We start from the raw sequence: 24,275 nt of genomic DNA on the forward strand, positions 1-24,275 counted from the left end.
CATACCCCTCTTTTGCAGCCCGGTTAGAGAAACTCGGATTTGTGGTCCTTAGCTTTATAAAAAAAAAAATTCAAAAAAAGAGAGAGAGGAGGCGGAGCTAATGCCTGATCAGAATTCTACCGGAGATAAAGTTAAATTCTGCTGTGATAAAACGCCATCCTGTTCTAAACCACATCAAGGATTATTTCTGAAACAGTATGGAGCTCAAATGCTTTTTCTCTTGCGGGTTTATCACAAGGTGAGTTCCTTTTTTTATGTCCTGCTTTTTAAACACATGTGATCTCCAGTACAGGTTAGCTCTGAGTGTTAGCGAGGCTCTGCTAATGTAAACAAAGACGAGATTACGTCCAAAACACGTCAGGCATTGTTTCTGATAGCAACTTTCTGATAGTGCTGTGGGTCCGCCGCCGATTTTACGTCATATCGACAGCAAATCTGTATCTGCTCGTTGTACCGCCGTTTTTAAAAGATTTGGGTACGGAGGAAAAGAGAAAGGGTTTTATTTTCTGACGCTGCGTGAGTTCCCCTACGCACCGGACCGGGGACACATATTTAAGTATAAAAGACATAAAAAAGTGCATTTGGCATGATAGGTCCCCTTTAAGTTTTAGTTTATCCACCTTATGTGGACTTTGGCACTCTTTATAACCTGTCCGGGCTCAGGATTACGCGGGTAGAAGGAATTCCAGTGCAATCACTTTTTGAAGGTTCAAGTACAATCTGAACACTTTAAAGGTCATTCGCAGTTATCCTTTTAATGTCTTGTACGAGCCTAGATTTAGCCCGAGGTCCTCTACAGACGGGAACCTCACCACACCTTCTAACTATTCCTGAATCCCAGGTAAAGAGTGATAGTGAGGGCTTTGAGTTGTCACAGGTTTTCAAGGCTGTGGGGTGATTCGCTTGAGGAATTCAGGCCTGTACACTCAGTATTATCCACCAAAAATATCTTTTTATACCCCTTAATACGTTTTTTACCCCAGTGGCCTTATCTGACATTGTGCTTGCATTGCTTATTGATTTTATGTTATGAAACATGTGTTGCTCGCAATGTTTTCTAACATCACTAAATCCCTGTAATCCCCGCTGCAGGTCGCTCAAAGAAAATCCAAAAGCTGACACTTCAGAGCAATATTACCGAGTATTAATATGACCTGCTGTCAAATGTTTATAGAAGCCAGGTTCAAATGCATATTTCCATCATTTATTCCTCATTTACCGGCTTATAAAAGCTTTAGTTCAGCTTCCCTGCTCTCATGTTCTGCTTATTAACCTTATAACCTTATTATGATTATGATGTCACTCCTAGTTTACTTTACTGACCTTTCTACTACGACCCTTTGTCCTTTATTCCTTTTAATTGAAAGGAACTTTGTAACCTAGTTTTGGGATTTTAAATAGGGTCATTATTTAATATTGCTACACTTTGCAGTGTGCCATCTCTTATGTGGAAGGCAAATTGTATTCCACTGTCACACGTACAATGCTTTACAGCGTTCATGAGCCAAGAAAGCAGCGATTGTTTGTGACAGACAGATGAAGAAAACAGAGAGGCAGGCAGGCATGAACGGAGACGCTGACACGGAGACAGATGAATGCAAAGAGAAAGACAAACATCAACGCATATGAGCAGACGGGGATACAAATGTTAAGAGGGAGGCCACGACACAGAGCAGAGATTGATGGAAGAGGGGAGAGTGACAGATGTGCGCTGGGTGCCATTCATCATCAAGTGTTTAAGTGGTTTAGGGTGGTTGCGTACGAGGACATAACTCAGATCAGTCAGACTCGTGAGCGAGGACTGGGCACACACTGGTTTCAGACGTCTATAAAAAATAAAGGTTGTCATGTATTAAAGGGGCCCTATTATGCTTTTTGGGGTTTTCCCTTTCCTTAGGTGAGTTATAGGTTTCTGTGCATGTAAATGGTCTGGAAAATCAAAAATCCCAAAGTTCCCTCCCACAGATTCCCCCCCTGCCTGAAACGCCTCCATTGGACTCATTTACATCCATAACACAGTGATATTGCGCTTTCTTGGCTAGCGCTCGAACACATTGTAATTAATTGGCTAAGAGGCGGGTCATGTCTAAGCGCTTGACCAATCACAAGGTCTAAGGACAGAGGGTGTCGTATTCCTGTTCTGTATACACTGTAAAGCCCCCTGAGACAAATATACATTTTTGATATTTGGCAATATAAAGAAACTTTGATTGATTGAATGCTTGACCAATCAGAGCAGATTTGGCTGTGGTTTCAGACAGAGGGTGAAAAGAGGCACAAATAATGAGAACAAATAAAGCGCTTTTTGAACATTAAAGCATGGAGACATGTCCCAGTAGAGACACTACATACTCAAATAAACCTGAAAATGAGCAGAATATGTCTCTTTAAAAGTTATGCTCCTCATTGGTCAGTTGTGCACCAGCTCAGGTGAACATGATCTGCTCTTGGCTACGCCTCTGCTCAGGTGTCCCTGATCTCGCCTAATCACTGCATACAAGGAAGGCTGGAGGAGAAGTTTTGGACACTGCTGTGTTAGAAAGTAGTGTTTTATCCTATGAATTATTTTGGCTTAGTTTTTTGTATGGAGGTTTTAGGGGCTTTCTTTCTGAGTTGAGTTTTGTTTTTGTTTAAGGGGGGGGGGAGTTCTGCCCAACAGCCCATGGTGTGGCTGGCTCAGGCTTCCTCCATCTTTCTGTTCTTTTTTGCCCGTCCTCCAGACTTGTCCTATTTTAAATTAGTCATCAATAAAATCATGTGGTTGTTGTAAACTCTATCTGGTTTGGCGTTTTAAATATATGCCACGGGTCACAACATGAGCCACAAATGTTGTTGCTATGCTGCGGCCGTAGCAGTCAGACACCATTTCAGCTTCCATGCATCTCCCGTCTGATTCTGTCTCGCAACTTTCACTATCTATCTCTTCCTCATCTCCTCACTCTGGACTTCGCTTTATCTTCCTCCATCTGTCAGCCTTTTATCAGTCTGTCCGTGTACGTGCTTTTCATTCTATCAGGATCAGCGTCTCCCTTTCTCAACTCTTGTTTCCCCGCGAGAGCATCCGCAGCCTTTCCAACACCTCCCTTAATCACATGACGGTCATACTAATACATGAAAACCTGAGTCATGTGTCATTGACGGAGCGCTGCACACTCCGGTCTGTTTGAATCAGACTCACTGTGCGGAGAATTCATTAATCTCTTCCAGGGAGGGAAGGGGAAATGGGAATCATCCCTTTGTTCCACGCTGTCTTTGGATGCTCCGCAGATAATCTCTCGCGTTAGATGCAGGCACGTGAACATGCGCAGGTGCGTGTACGTGCACACACTGTATGGTTGAGTGGAGAGAAGCTAATGTTCCATAAACTGGGTCACTGCAGGTCAGACCCCTGTGTCCAACATTTTTCTACCCCCTGTTTCTCCTCCTCTTCTCGTTCCCTCTCCTCTCTTATCGCCATGTTTCCTATTTTCTCCTGTCTCTCTTCAGTCATCAGATTTGTTTTTCTTCTTTCTATTTTCTGCCCTGTCACGGCTCCTTGATCATCTCGGCTTTATATATTTTTTATATATAGACTTCCTTTATTCCCATTGCTTTAACGTCCCTGCTGAGGGACTGTATCTGCTTGAATTGCTCATTTCCATATGCACACCCTGCACAGGTGAGGAGTGCACTTGTCTCCTTATTTGTCTTTGTCTCTTTAATCTATTTTAAGTACTAGAACCATGAGCAGGTGAAGCAGATGTGAGTTCATATCATCTTTATTAAAATGTACTTAAGCAGGTTGGATCTTCAATCTTTGAGTTTCTTTGAATTCTCTTGTATCTTTAAATAGTGTATACACAGCTAATAACCATTTGCTTTAATACGATATACTGGAGTTATGTATGCCAGAGCAGATAATTAAGTCACCCCCCCTCTCTGGACTTTAATCCAAGAATATGTGTTTTCTCCATGCATGTAATCCCAGGGTGTGCCGCTCTGCGCTCAAACAGTCTTTCCTACAGGTGTTAGCATTGTTAGCTCTTAGCTTCCAAATTCAGCCATCTCCATGTTGAGAGGCTCATCGATATGCTTGAATGCATTTCATTGGTTGGATAAATAGTATTACCTATGCTATGAGGTAATTTATCGGCATTTTTTTTAGCAGGATTACAGAAAACTACAGGCAAGTTTCACGAAAGCTGACTAAAAGGTGCCGGATGAAGAAAACACATTACGTTTGTCTTTTGTATCTTGTCTCTTTTGTATGTCACATTGCGAGAGATACGGCATTATTGCTGCATTTATGTGTTATATGAATAAAAGCAAACATTTGCTCCGGACAATTAATTAACGCAACCTTATGTAAATCCACTTCTTGTTTAAACTCTATGAGCTTTAACACATCTTATTTGTGGCGTCAATTGTTTCCACATTACCACTTAAAGAGCCTGTGACACGGTTTTCCCCCATCATCCAAACCCATCAATTTGAGTACATATTGTCCCCTTGAAAACCGTTACTGAACTGATTTTGGATATTTGTACTTTGATAACCATTAATCTGCCTTCAATGTTGACAATTTTCTGGATCTTCTCGCGGATTCTTCAAGTCCCGCCAAATGATGGGTGACGTCATTGCGGGCACAGCGCTCCAGCTGCACCGTCCAGGATCCCAGCATCTGCATGAAAACCTTTATATATATACAGTCAGATGTAAACGCACGACGGCGCACACAGCAGCAAGCTCAGACAGCGATGACAGGTTAATGTTGAACGTGTCTGAGAGCTCATATGAGGCTGAAGGATCGGTTTATGTTGTATCTTCTAAGTTTAGGAATTAGGTGCGTCAATATGGGCGATCATATGGTCATGTAGCCAGTGGTGGACTGGGACTAAAAATCATCCCGGGACTCTCGACCGGCCCACTTCGGTACCGCTAGTAAATTGTCAACGGGGGGAGCGGGGGATGTAAAATACAAATATAATGTATAATGTCTGTGTCTTTGACATTAGCGCTGCTAGCCACCTGTGCCCTGTACTACGAAGCCAGTTCAACAGACTGAGTAACAAACAAACTAACAAACGAGATCTCGCTAAGCGGTCCTACGACGCTGGTTATCAACTCGGTAAATCAAGCCAGGGTTTCTCTCTCCAGCTGAGAGCGCGTTCACGTCTAAGACACGAGTGGATCTGACTTTAATTACATTTGTCTCGAGTGTTTCGTCAACATAATGTGTTAAATAATACTTCTGCATACAGTCTGTGACACTGTAAGTGTTGCACGGCCAGATGAGGCTGGAGAAGCTGACTCAGATAAGGAAATATATGATATATTATGATTATTATATGATCGATGATCTGATTGATGATGTAATATGAATGATAAGTGCGACACGTCGGCGTCTTCTCTGAATACGGCAGTTTAAACTGTATTTCCTTTATCCTGTAATATGACTTGAGAGATTTAAACTCCGCACACTGAGTGGATCTCTTTTCTATAGACGCCGGAGGCGGGCAGCGTCAGGTAAAATAAGTTATTTAGCCTTCTCAAACCTGAGCCTCACGCGCCGCCTATGGGGGATGTGCTAGTTACTTATCCGACCGGCCCACTTCCGATGGCCAGTCCGCCACTGCACCCAGCCCACGTAAACTGTCAACGGGGGGAGCCTCGCTGCGGGGAAACGGTGGACCTAGTGTCCCGATCGGAGTGGGAATAATAATAATAATCCGTGCATTTTATCCATTAATTTCCCCAACATTGTGGTAAAAAACCACACGTTTAATCCACGTTGGTGTACTACAACTACAAAAAGCATCGGTTTGTTTTCTCATCAGTAAATGCAGACCGGCTCAAACAAACGATTTTTAATCATCATCCTCACTCATCATTTAATGTGTTCATATGTTCGCCGAATTGACATGAAAGCACTAATAAATGTAGTTTCATCCACTTGAGTTTATAACCACAAAAATAATCGATTTGTTTTTATATCACATCCGATGGGAGGAAATTCAGCAGCTCTCACTCCCGATTTTTAATCCTAATGTAATCATCATCTTCACCACGATAATTTATGTTTATGTCGCCGAATTGACATGAAAGCACTGACAAATATGAATATACTGTAGTCAACTTCATTAAAACGTTATTAATGTGCCTAATCTCAGTAATTCACCATTTATACGCATGACAACACACTTTGTCCGTGTTTGGCTCTCGAAGCGTTCCCGCATTGACGTCACTTCCGGCTTCCCCCAAAACTTCAAAATGAGTGAAGGAATTTCCCCGCGATGTTCGAAATTATTGATATTTAATGAAACGGTATCGCTTTTTCTTTTTTAAACTGACGGTTCGAGATTACTAGTAGCCCAATATTTCATTGCACAACAGTTGTTGGGATGGTGTCACAGGCTCTTTAAAGCTCATGAGAACCGCTGTGACGCGTCGTAAAACCCAGAAGTAAGTTAGCATTTTTAGCACTTCCGGTTCCTTCGTCAAAAAGCAATGCATTTTCTCCATAGGGTTTTGGAAAATAGCTGGAAATAAGGTCTGTGGTTGACACACATTTAAGAGATAAATCACGTTTTGTTCTACGACATTAAATACATCAGCAGTGATCCCACTCGTGATTTTTGAAGAGTTTACGTGTCTGAAAAACGATGGTTGTTACCGAGTGGCTGAATAGGACTACAGAAATTGTCGAGGCCGTTGTACGTCATTACGCCTAACACGTAAACACTCCCGCTAAATTTGTTTTCCCCTGTGTTCTGCTTGAAAGCACGTACCTGCATATCATTAGTATCTATAGTATCTTTAGTATCTGTATATCTATATCTGACCATTGGAATCTGTATTTTTGAAATTGTCGTTTTTAACACCGTAGTTTTACAAATTATAGAATAATTAATTACCAGTGTTTTCCAATTTTACTCGGCAGTTCGTTTCGTTAGCTAACGTTAGCTAAAGCTAGTGCTACTAGTTAGCTACGCAATGGTTTGTTGCTTTGCTCCGGGTTGCAGCCACAGGTCTTCGCATGAAAGGTGCTCGTTCTATCGTTTCCCGGCCAATGTTTTCCAAAGGAGAGTCTGGATTCGTGCCATGAGGTAAGCTGACGTTACATTTGTGTCCATGTCACGGTGAAATGTAAATGAGGGGTAGTGACTGTATCGCCGTTTTAGAGATGGCGCTGCTGAAAAGACCGCAACATAAGTAAAGATAATGAATACATCCTATTAAAACCTGTGTGGCTTATATGATAAGTCTAATTAGTACAAGCAGCATAACGTTTCACCATGTAACTAAAGATTGTAGTCAGGGAAATCAGTTTGACGTATTGAACTAATAACAAATCACCTCTGGCTGGCAGAGAACTCTCTGCTCCATAGCTTCTCTTGGACGTAAAATCACATGTACATTTTGCATTTATATTCAATTTAATATTCCATCCCTCACATACTTTTGTATATATAATAACTTATATTTTGTTTTTCTTGTTATGCTGCTGCAACACAAACATTTCCCAAATTGGGATCAATACAGTAATATCTTATCTTAATTAGAAATATAACTATTATAATTAGTGTAGCAGCTGACACCTATTTTCAATATGGATTAATCTACCATTTATTTCTTTAGTTCAATTTTCATCTATAAAAATGTCAAAATAGTGAAAAGGTTCACGAGACAAAGTGCAAGGTTATATCTTTTAGATGTTTTGTTTTAGCCTATGTACTGTATGTCTTAATGCTCTTGTATGTGACGGTGTGACTTCCATGAAACTAATATTTTATATCTTCCCAACAGACGAGCTGACAGGAAGCCTAACACTAACAACCACAACATTGCAAAGGCGAGTAAATGTAAATTAAAAACGATTCACAATTTTTTAATGTCTTCTTCTTTCTTGCAGTGAGGTGAAGCTGACCTTGCACTTGGTGCCAGTAAGGATGCTCCTCACGCAGGCTGAATGTTTCTCCCTCCTTACTGATACAGAAGCCCTTGATTTGCAATGCTTCACTAATTGTCATTTCCCTGGCTTCGTAGGGACACTTTACCTCCAGCACAGCGGAAGACCCTACCAGACCATCTGGAGATGCCCCCAACACTCCTGATTGGGAGAGCCACAAACCTGACTCATGGACCTGCATCTGGGTTGCAGTGGGGAATGCCCTGACGCCCTCACATTCATTCATAGTCCCCCACTGTACAGTCAAAACACCATCAAGGGCCTGTTGTTGCCCTAGCACCCTGGCAATAAGGGAAGCAGTCACACGCTTTGACCTCAGGACAGCTCCAAAGTTGCTGGCAGTCAACCTTCCTTTCCTGAACAAATGCCAGTTTGGGTTGGTTCGCTGACCAGTGGTAGCCACCTGAATTGCCCTCTGTTGCTCCTCAGACAATGCCATGCTTGCCACAATTGCCTCAGGTCCCTGATGCCCAACAGATTTGAGAATTTCAGGAACAGTAAGTGTTTCCAAGCTGTAGTGTTTCTCTTCTGGCTCGGGGGAGAGAAGCCAAGACATTCCTGAGAACCTGCCCCCGAGTCTGTCCCTCAGTCAGTCTTCGGAGGTGGGCTCTCTTGTCAGTGCAGTGCCTGTGGGCCATCTAAGCTAATTTACAGATGGCCCTGATCCCAATAGAGATTGCCCTGAAAATGCGCTTGGACGAAATGACGCACGAAGGGTTTGGGGGGCCTCCGTCCCCCTAGAACATTTAGATGCAGGTCTTAGATGCTGTCTGGTGCATTCTCTAGACTGAATTATAAGATGAACCACCACAATATTATATTGTTCAATTTTATTCTTCATTTCACTTTTGTTTGTTCTTGTTTGGGTTTGCTCGCTTGCATGCCCTGCATAGCTTTAAGGAATACTTAATTTGTTGGTCAAGACACTTTCTATCTGATGAAGGCAAATGCCTTCCCAGATGTAAAAAAGTAGAAAACATTACATTCAGTTATAACTGCCAAAACAAACATTATTTACACTATTATGGCCCCTGTTAAAAATGTTTGTAATGTTATCTACTGTAAGTTGCTCGAACGAATGCCTCCTCTTCCGGAAGCTGACCGAGCAGACCCGAGCAGCAGTCGAGAGGAGCCGAGCGCATCCGCGAAGCACACAAAATGGCTACGTCAGAGTTCCCGTTAGCCGGCAAATCTAAATCTCTTCGGTCAAAATGTCCGTCAAAATAATTTCCCTTTAGCGCAATACCGCTTCAGTTGCGCCACTTATGTGACAGACAAGAAGAGTATGTGACAGACAAGAATAGTCCATTCTAATGTGTAACACTTAATGTGGAGAAAGAGATGTCCTGTATGGGTTGATTGTGCGTTGATCTGTTGGTAATGCCGCGGGGTTCCGGTGGGCATGTAAACAAATGCATAATGCTGCGCTATACTTTGTGGCCTCACCCGGTTGCATAGCGACACTTATTGTTTAGGTGTCTTTTAATAAGCAGGTAGTCCTATCATTAGCTAGAACTAGCTAGATCTGATCGATATGGACATAAACGCGAGTGAAGTCTAATCTGACGGGAGAGAGAGATCAGCTGCTGCTGACGAGTCGAGACTCAGCTCTGCATGATCACCTGCAGCGGTGAGCGGACAAAACACACACTTCAGGTTAGAATATCACACGTAGCTATTTTAATTACCTCTCAAACTACGTAAACTAGTTATAGATATGTTTAGTTCTACTGTCGCGTCACTCAGTCATTACTGGATCCACGAGCTGCATGATACTGGCATAATAGATTGCCCGATCGGGCAACCAGCAGGTGAGGCTTCATTGCCCGAGCTAAATACTAGATGGCCCCGGGCCATCGGGCAGTCGTTAATGTCGAGCCCTGCAGCGGGTTGAATGAGTTATTGGTTGGAGGAAATAGCTCCTCCACTGAATGTGTACGTTTAGCTGCCTTTGGCTTCTTCCACTGACAGGGGGTGTCAGTGCAGCTGAAATTGTGGATGGCAAAGATGGCTAATGCAGCCGCATGACTGCATTTCCATTCTCCACGTGGGCATTCACATTTTGTGGAGAGAATTTCCTCTTCTCCTGTAGATACCTGTGGTGGTGGGATTGTTTTATTATTTAAAATATATTTACATTTGTAATGCCTTCCCAATTAACCCTTTAATTGTTTATAGCCTATACTGTATGTTTATTTCATGGATATTTCTGTGTTTTCTGGTGTGTAATATTTGTAATCTTGGGGCCTCTTCTCTTTAACGTCTACATGCTACCACTGGCTCAGATAATGAAGAACAACAAAATAAGTTACCATAGCTATGCGGATGACACACACATTTACGTAACCATTTCACCAGGAGACTGCTCCAATTCAAACACTGAGTAAGTGCATTGAACAAATCAATGACTGGATGTGTCAGAACTTTCTCCAATTAAACAAAGACAAAACTGAGGTAATGATTTTTGGAGCCAAGGCAGAACGTTTAAAAGTTAGCGCTGAGCTTCTGTCTGCAATGTTCAAACCAACAGATAAAGCCAGAAATCTAGGTGTAGTCATGGACTCTGACCTGAGTTTCAACAGTCACATTAAAACAGTTACTAAGTCAGCCTACTATCACCTAAAGAACATATCTAGGATTAAAAGACTAATGTCACTGCAGGATTTGGAAAAAACTTGTCCATGCCTTTATCGTAGACTCGACTACTGTAATGGTGTCTTCACAGGTCTCACTAAAAAATCTATTAGAAAGCTGCAGCTGATTCAGAACGCCGCTGCTCGAGTCCTCACTAACACTAAGAAAGTGGATCACATCACTCCAGTTCTGAAGTCTTTACACTGGCTTCCTGTGTGTCAAAGAATAGATTTCAAAATACTGCTGCTGGTTTATAAAGCACTGAATGGTTTAGGCCCAAAATACATTTCTGACCTCCTGCTAAATTATGAACCATCCAGATCTCTCAGGTCTTCAGGGACTGGTCAGCTTTCTGTCCCCAGAGTCAGAACTAAACATGGAGAAGCAGCGTTCAGTTATTATGCTCCAAATATCTGGAACAAACTCCCAGAAACCTGCAGGTCCGCTGCAACTCTGACTACTTTTAAATCCCGCTGAAGATTTTTCTTTTTTCCGCTGCTTTTAATTGAACTATTCACATCTTAAACTGCACTGTAACTTTTATCCATGTATTTTTTCTTTTAATGTTTATTTTATTATCTTGTCTTTTTAATGACTGATTTTAAATGCCATTTTCTTAATGTCTTTCATTTTTTGTAAAGCACTTTGAATTGCCTTGTGTTGAAAAGTGCTATATAAATAAACTTGCCTTGCCTAATAAAGATTTCATGTGACACATAAAATGGATTTGTTGATGGGAATTAATGTGAATGAATAAACTCTAGGTTAACGGTACTCTTGCTATCACTACTCACCGACACTATAAACCTTGTCCCTCATGCTAGCCCTGACAACACCGGTAAGCACACCTTCATCTAGGCTGCACTGTTTTACGTGTCCTGACTTGTAGTGGTTCTCTCCTCTATCTACACTCTTCTTGTCATCTTTGTAAAACGATATCAGACTGGTAATTGACACAGCCATGACTTCTAGTTAAATTCTGTGTGGCTAAAATGAAAAGCTTTGTTAAAATATGCAAGCACGCGGAAGTCAAAGTCAACTTTATTGTAAAAATTCTACATGTGTTATACATCCAGAAATATCGTTTCCCACAGTGTGACATGCATACATAAAACAAAACAAAAAGGGCCTAGATAAACGGGCTATACAGTTTAAAATGTTAATATATTTAAAGTGTTCAAAGTGCAGTTTCAGTGCAAGTCAGTTGAAACGATCTTAAGTTGGCGTGACGTTGAAGTCGTGCGACCCTGCTGCTGTACTGGCTTGTAGTTCGTTTATAGCATAACGTTAGCATTTAGCTTTTGGCGACTAGATTTATGATTTCAAAAAGTAGGGTAGACATGTGGAGATTATCCGGCTGAACAAAACATGATCCCTCTCTTAAATGTGTGTCAACCACAGACCTTATTTCGAGCTATTTTACAAAATCCTATGGAGAATTTGCATTGGTTTTTCACGAAGGAACCGGAAGAAGTTTACTTCCGGGTTTTACGACGCGTCACTGCGGTTCTCTTTAGCCCAATATCTAAAGAACATCATGGTACCATCCTAAGCACTGTTTGGCCATGATGGAAGTCTGCTGTGTCTACCACTGCCTTTTCAGTTTGTATTACATTATATTCTGAATAAGCCAACCATCCACTGCTGTATAAATACAAGACACAATGTTTTCTTGATTTCCTGTTCCATCCAATAGAAATAGTCTAGACATCGTAAACACATTTTATTCTTCCTGACATATTTTGGTATCTTGCCAAACTTTAGGATCTCCACTAGATCCACTAACTTTTTGTGTTGCCCGGACCAACAATTTAAGATTGCTCTGGCTTCTTCTCAAGATTGAAAATTGTAAAAAAAAAAGTCCCATAGCACCTCTAGAGATAAAAAAAAACCTCAATGTTTAATTGATATATAAGATGCTAATTTTCTGTCATTCATCTTAAAAGTTGATCAATAAATGATGTCAGCACTACATATTTTACACCTCACTAACTGCAGCTGTTTTTGAGTGTCTCACCCAAAGGCCTGAATCTAAAATTCCCCTCTTTTAATTTCCATGTCTTCTCTTGTCCTCCTGCCTGTCTTTTGTCCTTTGTGCTGTCTTGTGTATCCTTGCCTCCCTTTCTATTTCTGCTGTCCAAAGGGATTTTAGAATATTATACAAACAGTCCCTCCGGTGGCGTTTTAAATTGTGCTGCCTTTTATCTCACTTTGCCAGTTACTTGTCACCGAGTGAAGTAGCTCCTATATAAGCACTACAGTAAATTTAGATGAGAAAATGTCTCATACTCTTTTTTTAATCCCCTTTGCAAAACGGATCTTAAATATCTGAAGGACAAAACAGACAGTCGCTGAGATTTGTTTCTCTTCATGTTTACTTATTCATTTATGTGAAGTCTGCCTTGTGGGAAATGTATTTTATTACTAGGCCTTAATGACAGTGACTAGAGATTTGTCTACATGTGCAGTAAAGTAAAAGCTTAATATACATGCAGTGTGACTAGTCATGTTTTTGTCTCACTCTGTCTCTCAGCTGTCAGAAGCCAGGGACAAGACACTTAAAGGTCTGAATCGAACGATTGGTTACAAAGAGCTGAAAGGAAACGACCCAACGACTGAAGAACTGATCAAGAAGATTGAACAGGTACACACAATCATCACAATGTGTGTGTGTGTGTGTTTGTGCACACATTGCATATAAGCATGTATTTGCAACCCACCCTATGCATGGTATGGTATACAAAGGTATAACATGTGGCATTAAAACATCAACATGACCTATGTTATATGCTAGGTACTACTTACATAAGCTCAAATGTTTCCCAGAGAAAAACGTTCAATCAATATTATGGTACGTTTTATCTGGTCGCTAATAACTTTGTCATATTCCAATTCTACATTCGCCTTTTTATCCTTTTTTACCGAAATGTTTCATTGAATATTTTAACCGGTTGAAGGATTTTAATGATCTGACATCTGGAGCCGAAATATCAAAGAAACAAGCTGAGCAAACGGAAGCTCGTGTCCCCTCTCTCAGCACAGATTTTTGTTCCGTGATTTGACTGATTTTACCCACTGGATCTGTTTGTTTTAAAGAGGATAAGAAGCCTGCCTATCATTTCGACTCCAGGTTAAAACCTCCTGAACATCGAAGCTATCTTAATCTTGAGAAACTGACTGAATGGTCCCAAGATACAGTACTTCCCTGTAGTTTGTTATATAGTTTTTTAGTGCATGTAAATGGTCTGCAAAGGGTAACATCCCAAAGTTCTCTCCCACTGGCTGAAACACCTCCCACCACCCATTGGACTCCTTTGTTTACTTCCTTGACTTCGTGACATGATCACTATGTAACACGTGCGCTCCTATTGGCTAGCGCTCCAACACATTGTACGTTATGGGCAGTGGCGGCTCCAGAGTATTTTTGTTGGGTGATCTATGGTAGGGCGAACCCATACAGTGGTGGGGCTCAAGTCAGTATTTGCAATGTAATTACATACGCGCTATATCGCCCCCCTTGACAGTGAAACGCCACGCGTGAGGTTTCGATTATTTCCCTGTCTCAATCCAAATGGAACTGTATGAAATAAAACGGCACATTTGAGTTGTAGTAAATAAAAAGGGATCGCTGTGAACGTGACGTATGATTGCACACGTTGAAGATCCAATGGGGATACTGAATGGCGGTTCCGATTGATCTCTTCAGTAATGCATGACGCAGGCTCAACGTTTCGTTGCTCTGATTGGCTGTAATAATAATAATAATAATACATTTTATTTATAGCGCTTTTCACAACTCAAATTGCATTCGGAGGCATTCTGATCTGACCGCGGCCCCACAATGCCTTGCAGCCGCAACATTTGCCGTCACTCAACAGTCGGCCGTTCACGGAAACAATCGATTATGACGGAGAAATTATATCATGAAAGTTACGGTGCTTATTAAGCATTTTAAAACATAGGTGGTAAGTTGCCAAAGTGCTTTGTTTTGAGCGTAAATCAGTATTATAATCAAAAAGAGAAATATGAACGTTAGTTTTTACTGAAATTATCAAATAAAGTCAACATCTCACTGAGCTTTGTGGGGATTGTTCAACTTTTAAAAGATGTTTGAATGGTGATATACACAGTGATAGATGTTAAGGACTAACGTTTATAATAAATACATTTGTATTGATTTTAAGATCTTTAGTTCATACAATCATACGTATTGGGATCATTAGTATTAATGTGGACCGGAGGAAGAGGGTGACGAGCATAAGTTTCACTTTCCTTTTTTATTTCAATTCCAACTTTGGTCATGAAGAATATGTTTCTCTGTTGTCCACGTTCATAAAGCAAAGCAGCAGCATCAGAGCACGGTGCAGAGTCTCTAGATGAGTTTACATCAGTCCCTCGTTCTTATTAAACATCCATGTTGTAGTCCGCTGTATAGAAAACTGTGGTTTCCATAGTTTCCCCGCAGCAGCAGACGCACATTCATGACGTCCGCTGGCGCATCATAAACACGTCGGATAGTGAAAGTGCAGTCGGATTCTCAAAGTACCGCAGTCTCTTCTCCTAAGTCCTTTGGAATTCTCCTATCCACTATCCCTTAACCCCGTGACGCTTCACTCAGAGGTCAAGGAATAGGAGATAGGGTTAGAACTTAGGAGCTGATTTTTGGATTATCGGAACGCAACCCAGGATCGGTTTGTGTGTTTTGGACACGACCCGTATATTTTCGCAAGCCGTTTTCTCAACATTTAGCATTTTGCTTATGATTTAATTTAATTTGCTACTTTAACATCATTTTTCATGGTGGGGCTAATTTCTTGGTATGGCTGTAGCCTACCCCAGCCATACCCTGGCGCCGCCACTGATTATTGGCTAAGGGAAATGACATTTCTAAGCTGTTGACCAATCACAACAAAGGCAGTATGAGAAAAATAAAGACCTTTTTGAACATTCAAGCATGGAAACAAAGTACACAAACGAACCCTCATATGGCCCCCTTTTAATGTTGTAATGAGAAGCCCCTAGTGGCAGGGAATGAATGAAATGCGTCCACTGAGGTCATATTTCTTGCCCTTTCACCCCTCCTTCCAAGACATGAATGGCAGTAATCTTTGTGTCTCTATGCATTTAGCTGGAGATGTCTCTATCAGACCAGGAGAGGCGGCTGCTGGAGAAACGGCTCCTGGTGGACCAGGTGACCCGGCTCTCGCAGCCTCTCGGCGAGCGGGCTGAGAACTGCCAGCAGGACCGACTCTCACTGGCAAAGAAGGTAGACAAAAAAAACCTCCAGCACACGGACAGAGACGGGGCTTAGCCAGAGTCCACACACGGACAGAACAAAACACACAGAAGAACACACTCCCACACTCGGATTAACACACACAAGACACTTGTTATATCATTCACCTACTAACTCCGTCCACTCCTTTACAGCCACTCGTTGTTTTCGAAGCATGTGCGCTCCATGCGAGGAGCACCGTGGGCATCAAAGAGTTCACCGAGCAGTACACTTCATTTACCCCTCTGCCTCTCATCTGTATTTCTCTGTGCTGCGACGACTATAACAAGTCAGGAGAACAGGGTTCATTGCATGTATTAAATAGTGGAAACATGTAATGATGAAACTAATGAAGATGCATCGGATGCCGTGATTAAATCTACCTCATCATCATTTAGCATTAGCATAGATCGAAATCGTATTGAACCATTAGCTCCACAGCTTGTGTGTGCAAATTGTTCTCACTCGTACATCGCCAAACGCTGAGGCACAGGTGGACTCATTTCACGAGTGAACAATATCGTTTTCCATAAGAAGAAAATCATATATAACCAAATACCTTGATATCGTGACAATATTGTAGATAGATTTTTGATTATAATCATTAGTCATGTGGATAAGTGGGTAAATGCAAATAATAGAATGGCTGTAATATTCCAAGCCTCACATACTTATATATATAATAACTTTATATTTGTTACTGTACATTTTGTAATTCCACATGTATATTTTCTACTTTTTATGCTTCTGTAAGACAAACATTTCCCAAATTTGGATCAATAAAGTACTTCTTAACTTCTTATCTTATCTTAGCTACAACAGTGTGATATCTTCTGAAAATGCCACCACTTTACCGCAATACTACAATACTACAATATTACCATATCCAAAATCTTAGACAATATCGTGTGTGTGTGTGTGTGTGTGTGTGTGTGTGTGTGTGTGTGTGTGTGTGTGTGTGTGTGTGTGTGTGTGTGTGTGTGTGTGTGTGTGTGTGTGTGTGTGTGTGTGTGTGTGTGTGTGTGTGTGTGTGTGTGTGTGTGTGTGTGTGTGTGTGTGTGTGTGTGTGTGTGTGTGTGTGTGTGTGTGTGTGTGTGTGTGTGTGTGTGTGTGTGTGTGTGTGCGTGTGTGTGCCCCCCTGCCTCTAGTTGAATGAGCTCCGAACTCAAGTCATCGACTCGAACCAGCGCATGATGGCCGTCTCCGCAGAGCTCTCCATGAAGCACGCCACCGCTCTGTCTCTACAGCAGGAGATTAAAGAGAAGGAGTTCCAGGTCAGAGGGGGGTCTCCATCAGCTGATGCACTTTCCCCCCTGTGCAACCCCACTGTCTTTCCTTTTATTATTCCCATGACTCTCCACTGACTGCGGTCGAAAAAGAGCAAAAATAATGATATTTTTTTTTGCCGTGTCCCGTCTTTCAGCAACATACCGTTCAACGATCATTTTCATAAATAGAATCAATGAGAGTAAACGACACGATGCAACACTGTGGATCCGGGCTAACACAGTTAATGAAAGCTCAGAGGAGACAGGATTAATATAATATAATATTTACACTTGGAATAATGTTTTTTAAACAGGTTTATCTGCAGAATTGATGTTGTTTGACCCAAATAATCCCACCGCAGGGTTTACGCTGCAGGACCCAAATCACTACAAGGCGCATCACTACAGGGGATCAAAACATATTAATATCATTATTTATTAAAGACAATACCACACAATACATAAGACGAACAAAAAACATCTGTACCCAACATTGTCAGTATGAGAGCAACTCTAAAACAAATGTCAAACGTTTTTATTTGAATTTTTACAAATGTTATACCTCTAAAATAAATATTATGGACTTACACTTTTCACCATTTCATCAGTGGCGAACCGTGTCTACACAACTGGACCTTCTGTACACACACACACACACCCTCCGCCGCCGCCGCGACAAACAAATCAACGTAACACTGTAATATTACAGATCAACACAGATACCATTCTCATTTATTCATTTTACATACATTTTATTTATATAATTAAATCGATTTTTTTGTTTGTTCTTGAAGGCCCTGACGGTTCGCCACTGCATTTCATATACTTCATACTAATCATCCAAAATGGAATTAATAAAGGAATTGTGACCATGTGTTTTTGGAATAAAGCCCTAATTTAAAAAGAAACCTCTTAGCACCAGCAGCAACTTCCGTACACCTAGCAACCAAGACAAATCCTATTCTTGTTGACATTCAAGCTACTTATCCTAGCCTGTTAAGTTGAAATATTACCTCGCTTTTTTTTTTGCCGTTACCTTTTTTTATCACTTTCAAAGAACAGTAAGTTAACCTCTTAATAGTCTCAACTCGCTTATTGAAGGAGAAGATTACATTTAAATGTTTTTGTTAAAGCTAATTGCAAGCTAAAGCTAATTGCAAGCTAAAAAGCTAATTCGATATCTGCAAAGCCATGCTGTTGTACCGGTTATTTTTCAATTCCCATCATTTTTTTTGAAAAAAAACGACTTGCTTCAAAGCCATATGGCCAATTAGTCCGATGCTAACATTCACTCTCCTTTTAGCTCTGTTGGAGGAAAATATAGCCTTTTTTTCAGCCGCTAAATGCTACACTATGTTCACAAGCTAGTCGCTAATTATGGTTAGCCATTTGGTACGCAGAAAGTGTATGGTGGTTTAGAAAGATGTACTAACTAAACTCATACATATCATATGTAAAGTTTCAATCTTTAAATCAGCTTTGCCATGAGCTTTATTTTTAATATACATTACATTCAGAAGTGACTAGCAACGCTAAACCTCATGTTGTTTGTTTTTGTTTGAAGTCTTCCATTAACAACTCATTCCATCAGCCGCTCACTACTATACCAATTATAATGCCATTTCTTTACAATATGTTCCTGTTGAGTTTGAGTATTAAAATAGAAACCAGCTTTTATTTAGTCAGTCTTGAGGTAAGGCCATGAGCAAAATCATCGTTTGAGCAAGACATTTAAAAATTCTGACAGTTGTTTGAACAGAAAGTCTCAGTGTCTCTGTGTAAATATTATATTAAACTACTAAATTTAGATTGTTTCTCAGCTGCTTTGTAAATGTTTTTCAAGAGACGCGTGTTAATACCCTGCAGACGCCCTGCAGCTGATGTTTGCGCAGACACAGGATGCAGAGGCATAACGTTCCCAATGTCTGACTGTAATACATCTGTTTTTGGCCGCCGTTAGAAAGGAATTGAGCGAAGAGTGGCCGAGGTGACAGGAATACAAAGTGATTTTGCCCTGCCCCTGTGTTTCCAGATGGACAGGTGCCAGAGGCAGCCGGAGGAGGGCCTGCCAACATGCCCCGAGCTAGAGAAGGAGTGGAGGAGGATGCTCCGAGACAGGAAGAGGAGACAGAGGGACAAAGAGGAGCGGGAGAGGGTACAGAAACACACACACACACACACACACACACACACACATTGGTCACAAATTGATTAAAGCGCCGAGGGCCGTGAAAAGAAGATAGAGTGACAAAGAAAAGAGACGCAGGGCAGGATTCGATTAAAGTTCTGGCGGACAAAAGAGTCTGAACATGCACAGACAGATCAGACGGGAGGTTTCACCACATGCACAAACATGGGGCAAGAAGGGCAGCGTGGAGGCTGTCTGACCAGGAACGACACCAGAGAGGGCAAAAGTACACGCATCCTTTACTCAAGTAGAAGTACGGATACTCGTGTTTAAAAATACTGGTAAAAGTAGAAGTACTGACTAAACTTCTTTACTCAAGTGAAAGTAAAGAGGCTTTGAAATGTACTTCAGTAAAAAGTACCCATAACTAGCGGCTGTTTTAAAGAGTACCTGACCTCCCTTTATGTTAATAGAACAATAATGTCATTGTTAGCTAATGAATGTTTCCATGCTGAACAACGGCAACATGACAACGTTTCCATTGGTCCCTCTTCTTTAGAGAAGACCAGGAAGTGATGGATACACGGATCGTGTTCCAATCAATAGGCACGCAATGACTCTAAAGAATAATGATCACACACCAACACACATTCAGACTAAAGGAACCAGCTGTTTGGGAAATGAGAGAAGTAGAAAGTACAGGTATTTGAGTTCAACGTGTAAGAAGTAGAAAGTACAGGTATTTGAGTTCAACATGTAAGAAGTAGAAAGTACAGGTATTTGGGTTCAACATGTAAGAAGTAGAAAGTACAGGTATTTGTGTTCAACATGTAAGAAGTAGAAAGTTCAGGTATTTGTGTTCAACATTAAAGAAGTAGAAAGTACAGGTATTTGAGTTCAACATGTAAGAAGTAGAAAGTACTGGTATTTGGGTTCAACATGTAAGAAGTAGAAAGTACAGGTATTTGTGTTCAACATGTAAGAAGTAGAAAGTACAGGTATTTGTGTTTAACATGTGAGAAGTAGAAAGTACAGGTATTTGTGTTCAACATGTAAGAAGTAGAAAGTACAGGTATTTGTGTTTAACATGTGAGAAGTAGAAAGTACAGGTATTTGTGTTCAACATGTGAGAAGTAGAAAGTACAGGTATTTGAGTTCAACATGTAAGAAGTAGAAAGTACAGGTATTTGTTTTCAATATGTAAGAAGTAGAAAGTACAGGTATTTGGGTTCAACATGTAAGAAGTAGAAAGTACAGGTATTTGTGTTCAACATGTGAGAAGTAGAAAGTACAGGTATTTGAGTTCAACATGTAAGAAGTATAAAGTACAGGTATTTGGGTTCAACATGTAAGAAGTAGAAAGTACAGGTATTTGTGTTCAACATGTAAGAAGTAGAAAGTACAGGTATTTGTGTTTAACATGTGAGAAGTAGAAAGTACAGGTATTTGTGTTCAACATGTGAGAAGTAGAAAGTACAGGTATTTGAGTTCAACATGTAAGAAGTAGAAAGTACAGGTATTTGTGTTCACCATGTAAGAAGTAGAAAGTACAGGTATTTGAGTTCAACATGTAAGAAGTAGAAAGTACAGGTATTTGAGTTCAACATGTAAGAAGTAGAAAGTACAGGTATTTGAGTTCAACATGTAAGAAGTAGAAAGTACAGGTATTTGGGTTCAACATGTGAGAAGTAGAAAGTACAGGTATTTGGGTTCAACATGTAAGAAGTAGAAAGTTCAGGTATTTGGGTTCAACATGTGAGAAGTAGAAAGTACAGGTATTTGGGTTCAACATGTAAGAAGTAGAAAGTTCAGGTATTTGAGTTCAACATGTACGAAGTAGAAAGTACATGTATTTGTGTTCAACATGTAAGAAGTAGAAAGTACAGGTGTTTGAGTTCAACATGTACGAAGTAGAAAGTACAGGTATTTGTGTTCAACATGTACGAAGTAGAAAGTACAGGTATGTGTGTTCAACATGTAAGAAGTAGAAAGTACAGGTGTTTGAGTTCAACATGTAAGAAGTAGAAAGTACAGGTATTTGAGTTCAACATGTAAGAAGTAGAAAGTACAGGTATTTGAGTTCAACATTTAAGAAGTAGAAAGTACAGGTATTTGAGTTCAACATGTAAGAAGTAGAAAGTACAGGTATTTGAGTTCAACATGTGAGAAGTAGAAAGTACAGGTATTTGAGTTCAACATGTAAGAAGTAGAAAGTACAGGTATTTGAGTTCAACATGTGAGAAGTAGAAAGTACAGGTATTTGAGTTCAACATGTTAGAAGTAAAAGTAAAAAGTCGTCAGAGAAATAAGTAGTGGAGTAAAGTACTGATACCAGAAAAATTTTCTTAAGTACAGTAACGAAGTATTTGTACTCCACAACTTCCCACCTCTGAAAGACACACACACACACACAGGGATTACCTGAAAGCAGTGTGTGCCGTATGTCTGCTTTTACACCCAGCTCCATTTCCTCACACACTTCATTACACCGCCTGTAGCCCCCGGCCCAGAAAAACACCACAGTACTCTACCAACCAATAGGAATACACCTGCACTCTGAAATGTGTCTGAATGTCCTTATTAATCATGCATTTCGCGCTCCTTCTTGAAGTGTAAATGTGTTTTGTCAGCCCGATAAGGAGGAAGTGTTCTTTCCTTATTGGCAGTTACTATGCTATATATATTTTATGTTTTGCATCCAAAGCCATCACTCCTTGTTTTGTGTGCAGCCCTTAGATCACATGCCAGAGGATAAACTGTTGGTACGCTGAGAAAACGGCCGTCTCTTTGAAGTCTCATTTAGCCACAGTTCATTTGCATGCTGTTGTTGGGCGTCATGGGGACGAGCGCGCACTGCTGGGAGTTTTATTTTCACAGCTGGAGGCCGCCATGGTTACTTATTGATCCATCATCCATATTGGGTGAAATGAATGTTGGCAGTAGAGTTCACATAGAACAGCACATGTGTGGATTAAGGTTTTTATAATTGTATTTTTCTTAATTGTTTGAAAACAGATGGCATTTTTTGTATGAAAGGTGCTAGACAAATAAGGTTTATTATTATTATTTATTTAAAATACTTATAGCCTTAGTCCTCTGACAAAAACATCACAGTACCCACGCATTATGTGTGTGTATTAAATCAAACTGTCAGTCGCTAATCAGAATCAGAAATCTTTAATAATCTCAGGGGAAATTGGTTTTCATGACTATTTTTCAAATTCATAAGATAATAGAACAACATGTTTTTTTATAGAAACACAAGAAGTAAGAATGTGCAATAAAAAGAGAAAAATAAGACACATACATGTAGGGAATTTAAAGTAATATGTCCAATGAAGAAAAAAATAATAAAATATTACATAAACATAAGAAGTCATATTGATATACCTGGGGTTAATATGAAAAAGTCATACTGCAGACACACACACACAATCCCTTTAAGTGTGTGTGTGTGTGTGTGTGTGTGTGTGTGTGTGTGTGTGTGTGTGTGTGTGTGTGTGTGTGTGTGTGTGTGTGTGTGTGTGTGTGTGTGTGTGTGTGTGTGTGTGTGTGTGTGTGTGTGTGTGTGTGTGTGTGTAGCTGGCTGAAGAGGAGCAGTGGAACCAGTTGCCTAATGGAGAGTACACCACGGCTGAATCCCGTCCCAACGCCTACATCCCCCAGACCGGCCCCCTCCCTCTGCCCAAACCCTACGGCGCACTGGCCCCCTTCAAGCCCTCCCAGCCGGGGGCCAACATGAGACACTTCCGCAAGCCAACGCTCCAACCATTAGACATCTAGGAAATAATACACTTGTATCCAACCAGTGGGGGTTTTCTCTTATTTCAAAGGTCCCCTATTTTACTGTTTTTCATCAATATATTACAGCTCTCAGATATATACAAAACATGTCTTTGAAGTGTTTGGCTCCAAACACCGAACAGATCATAGCAGCATTACCCATAATCCCCTCTGTTTCAGCCCTGTTTCAAAAGTGCTGATTCTCTGTCTGTTACTTTAGATGAAGATAAGGAGCCCCTCCCCACGCCCCTCTGAGAGAGATTTGGTTACAAAGAACTCAATGGTGCTCTAGGAGGAGATTCAGGTGATAAGGGGGGGGGGGTTACCTTGGTTGCTGATTGGCTAATGGTTACTCAAGACAACACATCGTTATGACATCATAAAGTGGCCAAAATCTGATCAGCTCATTTTCAGACAGGTTTTATAGAAATGGATCAAAAAGAGAGAGAATCTTTTTTCCTGAAACTTTCAGAGTCTCTTTCCACAGAGGGGACACATGTTGATGTAGAAGAGACATGAAGAAGAGGGGACCCATGTTGATGTAGAAGAGACATGAAGAAGAGGGGACACATGTTGATGTAGAAGAAGAGACACATGTTGATAGAAGAGAGTAAGAGGACACATGTTGATGTAGAAGAACGTGAAGGGACCTGTGAGTAGAAGAGACGTGAGAAGAGGGGACACATGTTGATGTAGAAGAGACGTGAAGAAGAGGGACACATGTTGATGTAGAAGAGACGTGAAGAAGAGGGGACACATGTTGATGTAGAAGAGACGGAAGAAGAGGGGACACATGTTGATGTAGAAGAGACATGAAGAAGAGGGGACACATGTTGATGTAGAAGAGACGTGAAGAAGAGGGGACACATGTTGATGTAGAAGAGACGTGAAGAAGAGGGGACACATGTTGATGTAGAAGAGACGTGAAGAAGAGGGGACACATGTTGATGTAGAAGAGACGTGAAGAAGAGGGGACACATGTTGATGTAGAAGAGACGTGAAGAAGAGGGGAGACATGTTGATGTAGAAGAGACATGAAGAAGAGGATTTTGCATAATAGGTGACACATTCAGTGTCAACACTTTCAAGATTCAAGGCTTTGTTGTCATTAGCTACAGTGTAGATATGACAATGAAAAACTTAAGTCACAGGCTCCTCCAACAGTGCAACATGAATATATATAGGACATAGAACAAATCAGACAGATAAAATAGTGCACTTACACTTATCTCCACTCGA

The 24,275-nt window shown here is 40.8% G+C and overlaps 1 protein-coding gene across 2 annotated transcripts in view; it reads left to right on the top strand.

Moving 5' to 3' along the window:
- The window catches only part of ccdc146 (coiled-coil domain containing 146), a 98,266-nt gene extending 74,650 nt beyond the window's left edge, over positions 1-23,616 (top strand). The window contains exons 19-23 of one of the 2 annotated variants that reach the window (XM_034112361.2): positions 13,116-13,226; positions 15,711-15,848; positions 17,006-17,131; positions 19,158-19,280; positions 22,836-23,616. In XM_034112361.2, coding sequence (XP_033968252.1) covers positions 13,116-13,226; positions 15,711-15,848; positions 17,006-17,131; positions 19,158-19,280; positions 22,836-23,036 — 699 coding nt within the window. In that variant the 3' untranslated portion in view covers positions 23,037-23,616. Of the gene's footprint in view, positions 1-13,115; positions 13,227-15,710; positions 15,849-17,005; positions 17,132-19,157; positions 19,281-21,982; positions 22,080-22,835 lie in introns of those variants that run through there. The other variant, XM_034112363.1, reaches the window with a different exon arrangement.
- Positions 23,617-24,275: the final 659 nt, after the last annotated feature.

The sequence above is a fragment of the Pseudochaenichthys georgianus genome, chromosome 23 (genome assembly GCF_902827115.2).
Source record: "Pseudochaenichthys georgianus chromosome 23, fPseGeo1.2, whole genome shotgun sequence".
Lineage (NCBI taxonomy): Eukaryota > Metazoa > Chordata > Actinopteri > Perciformes > Channichthyidae > Pseudochaenichthys > Pseudochaenichthys georgianus.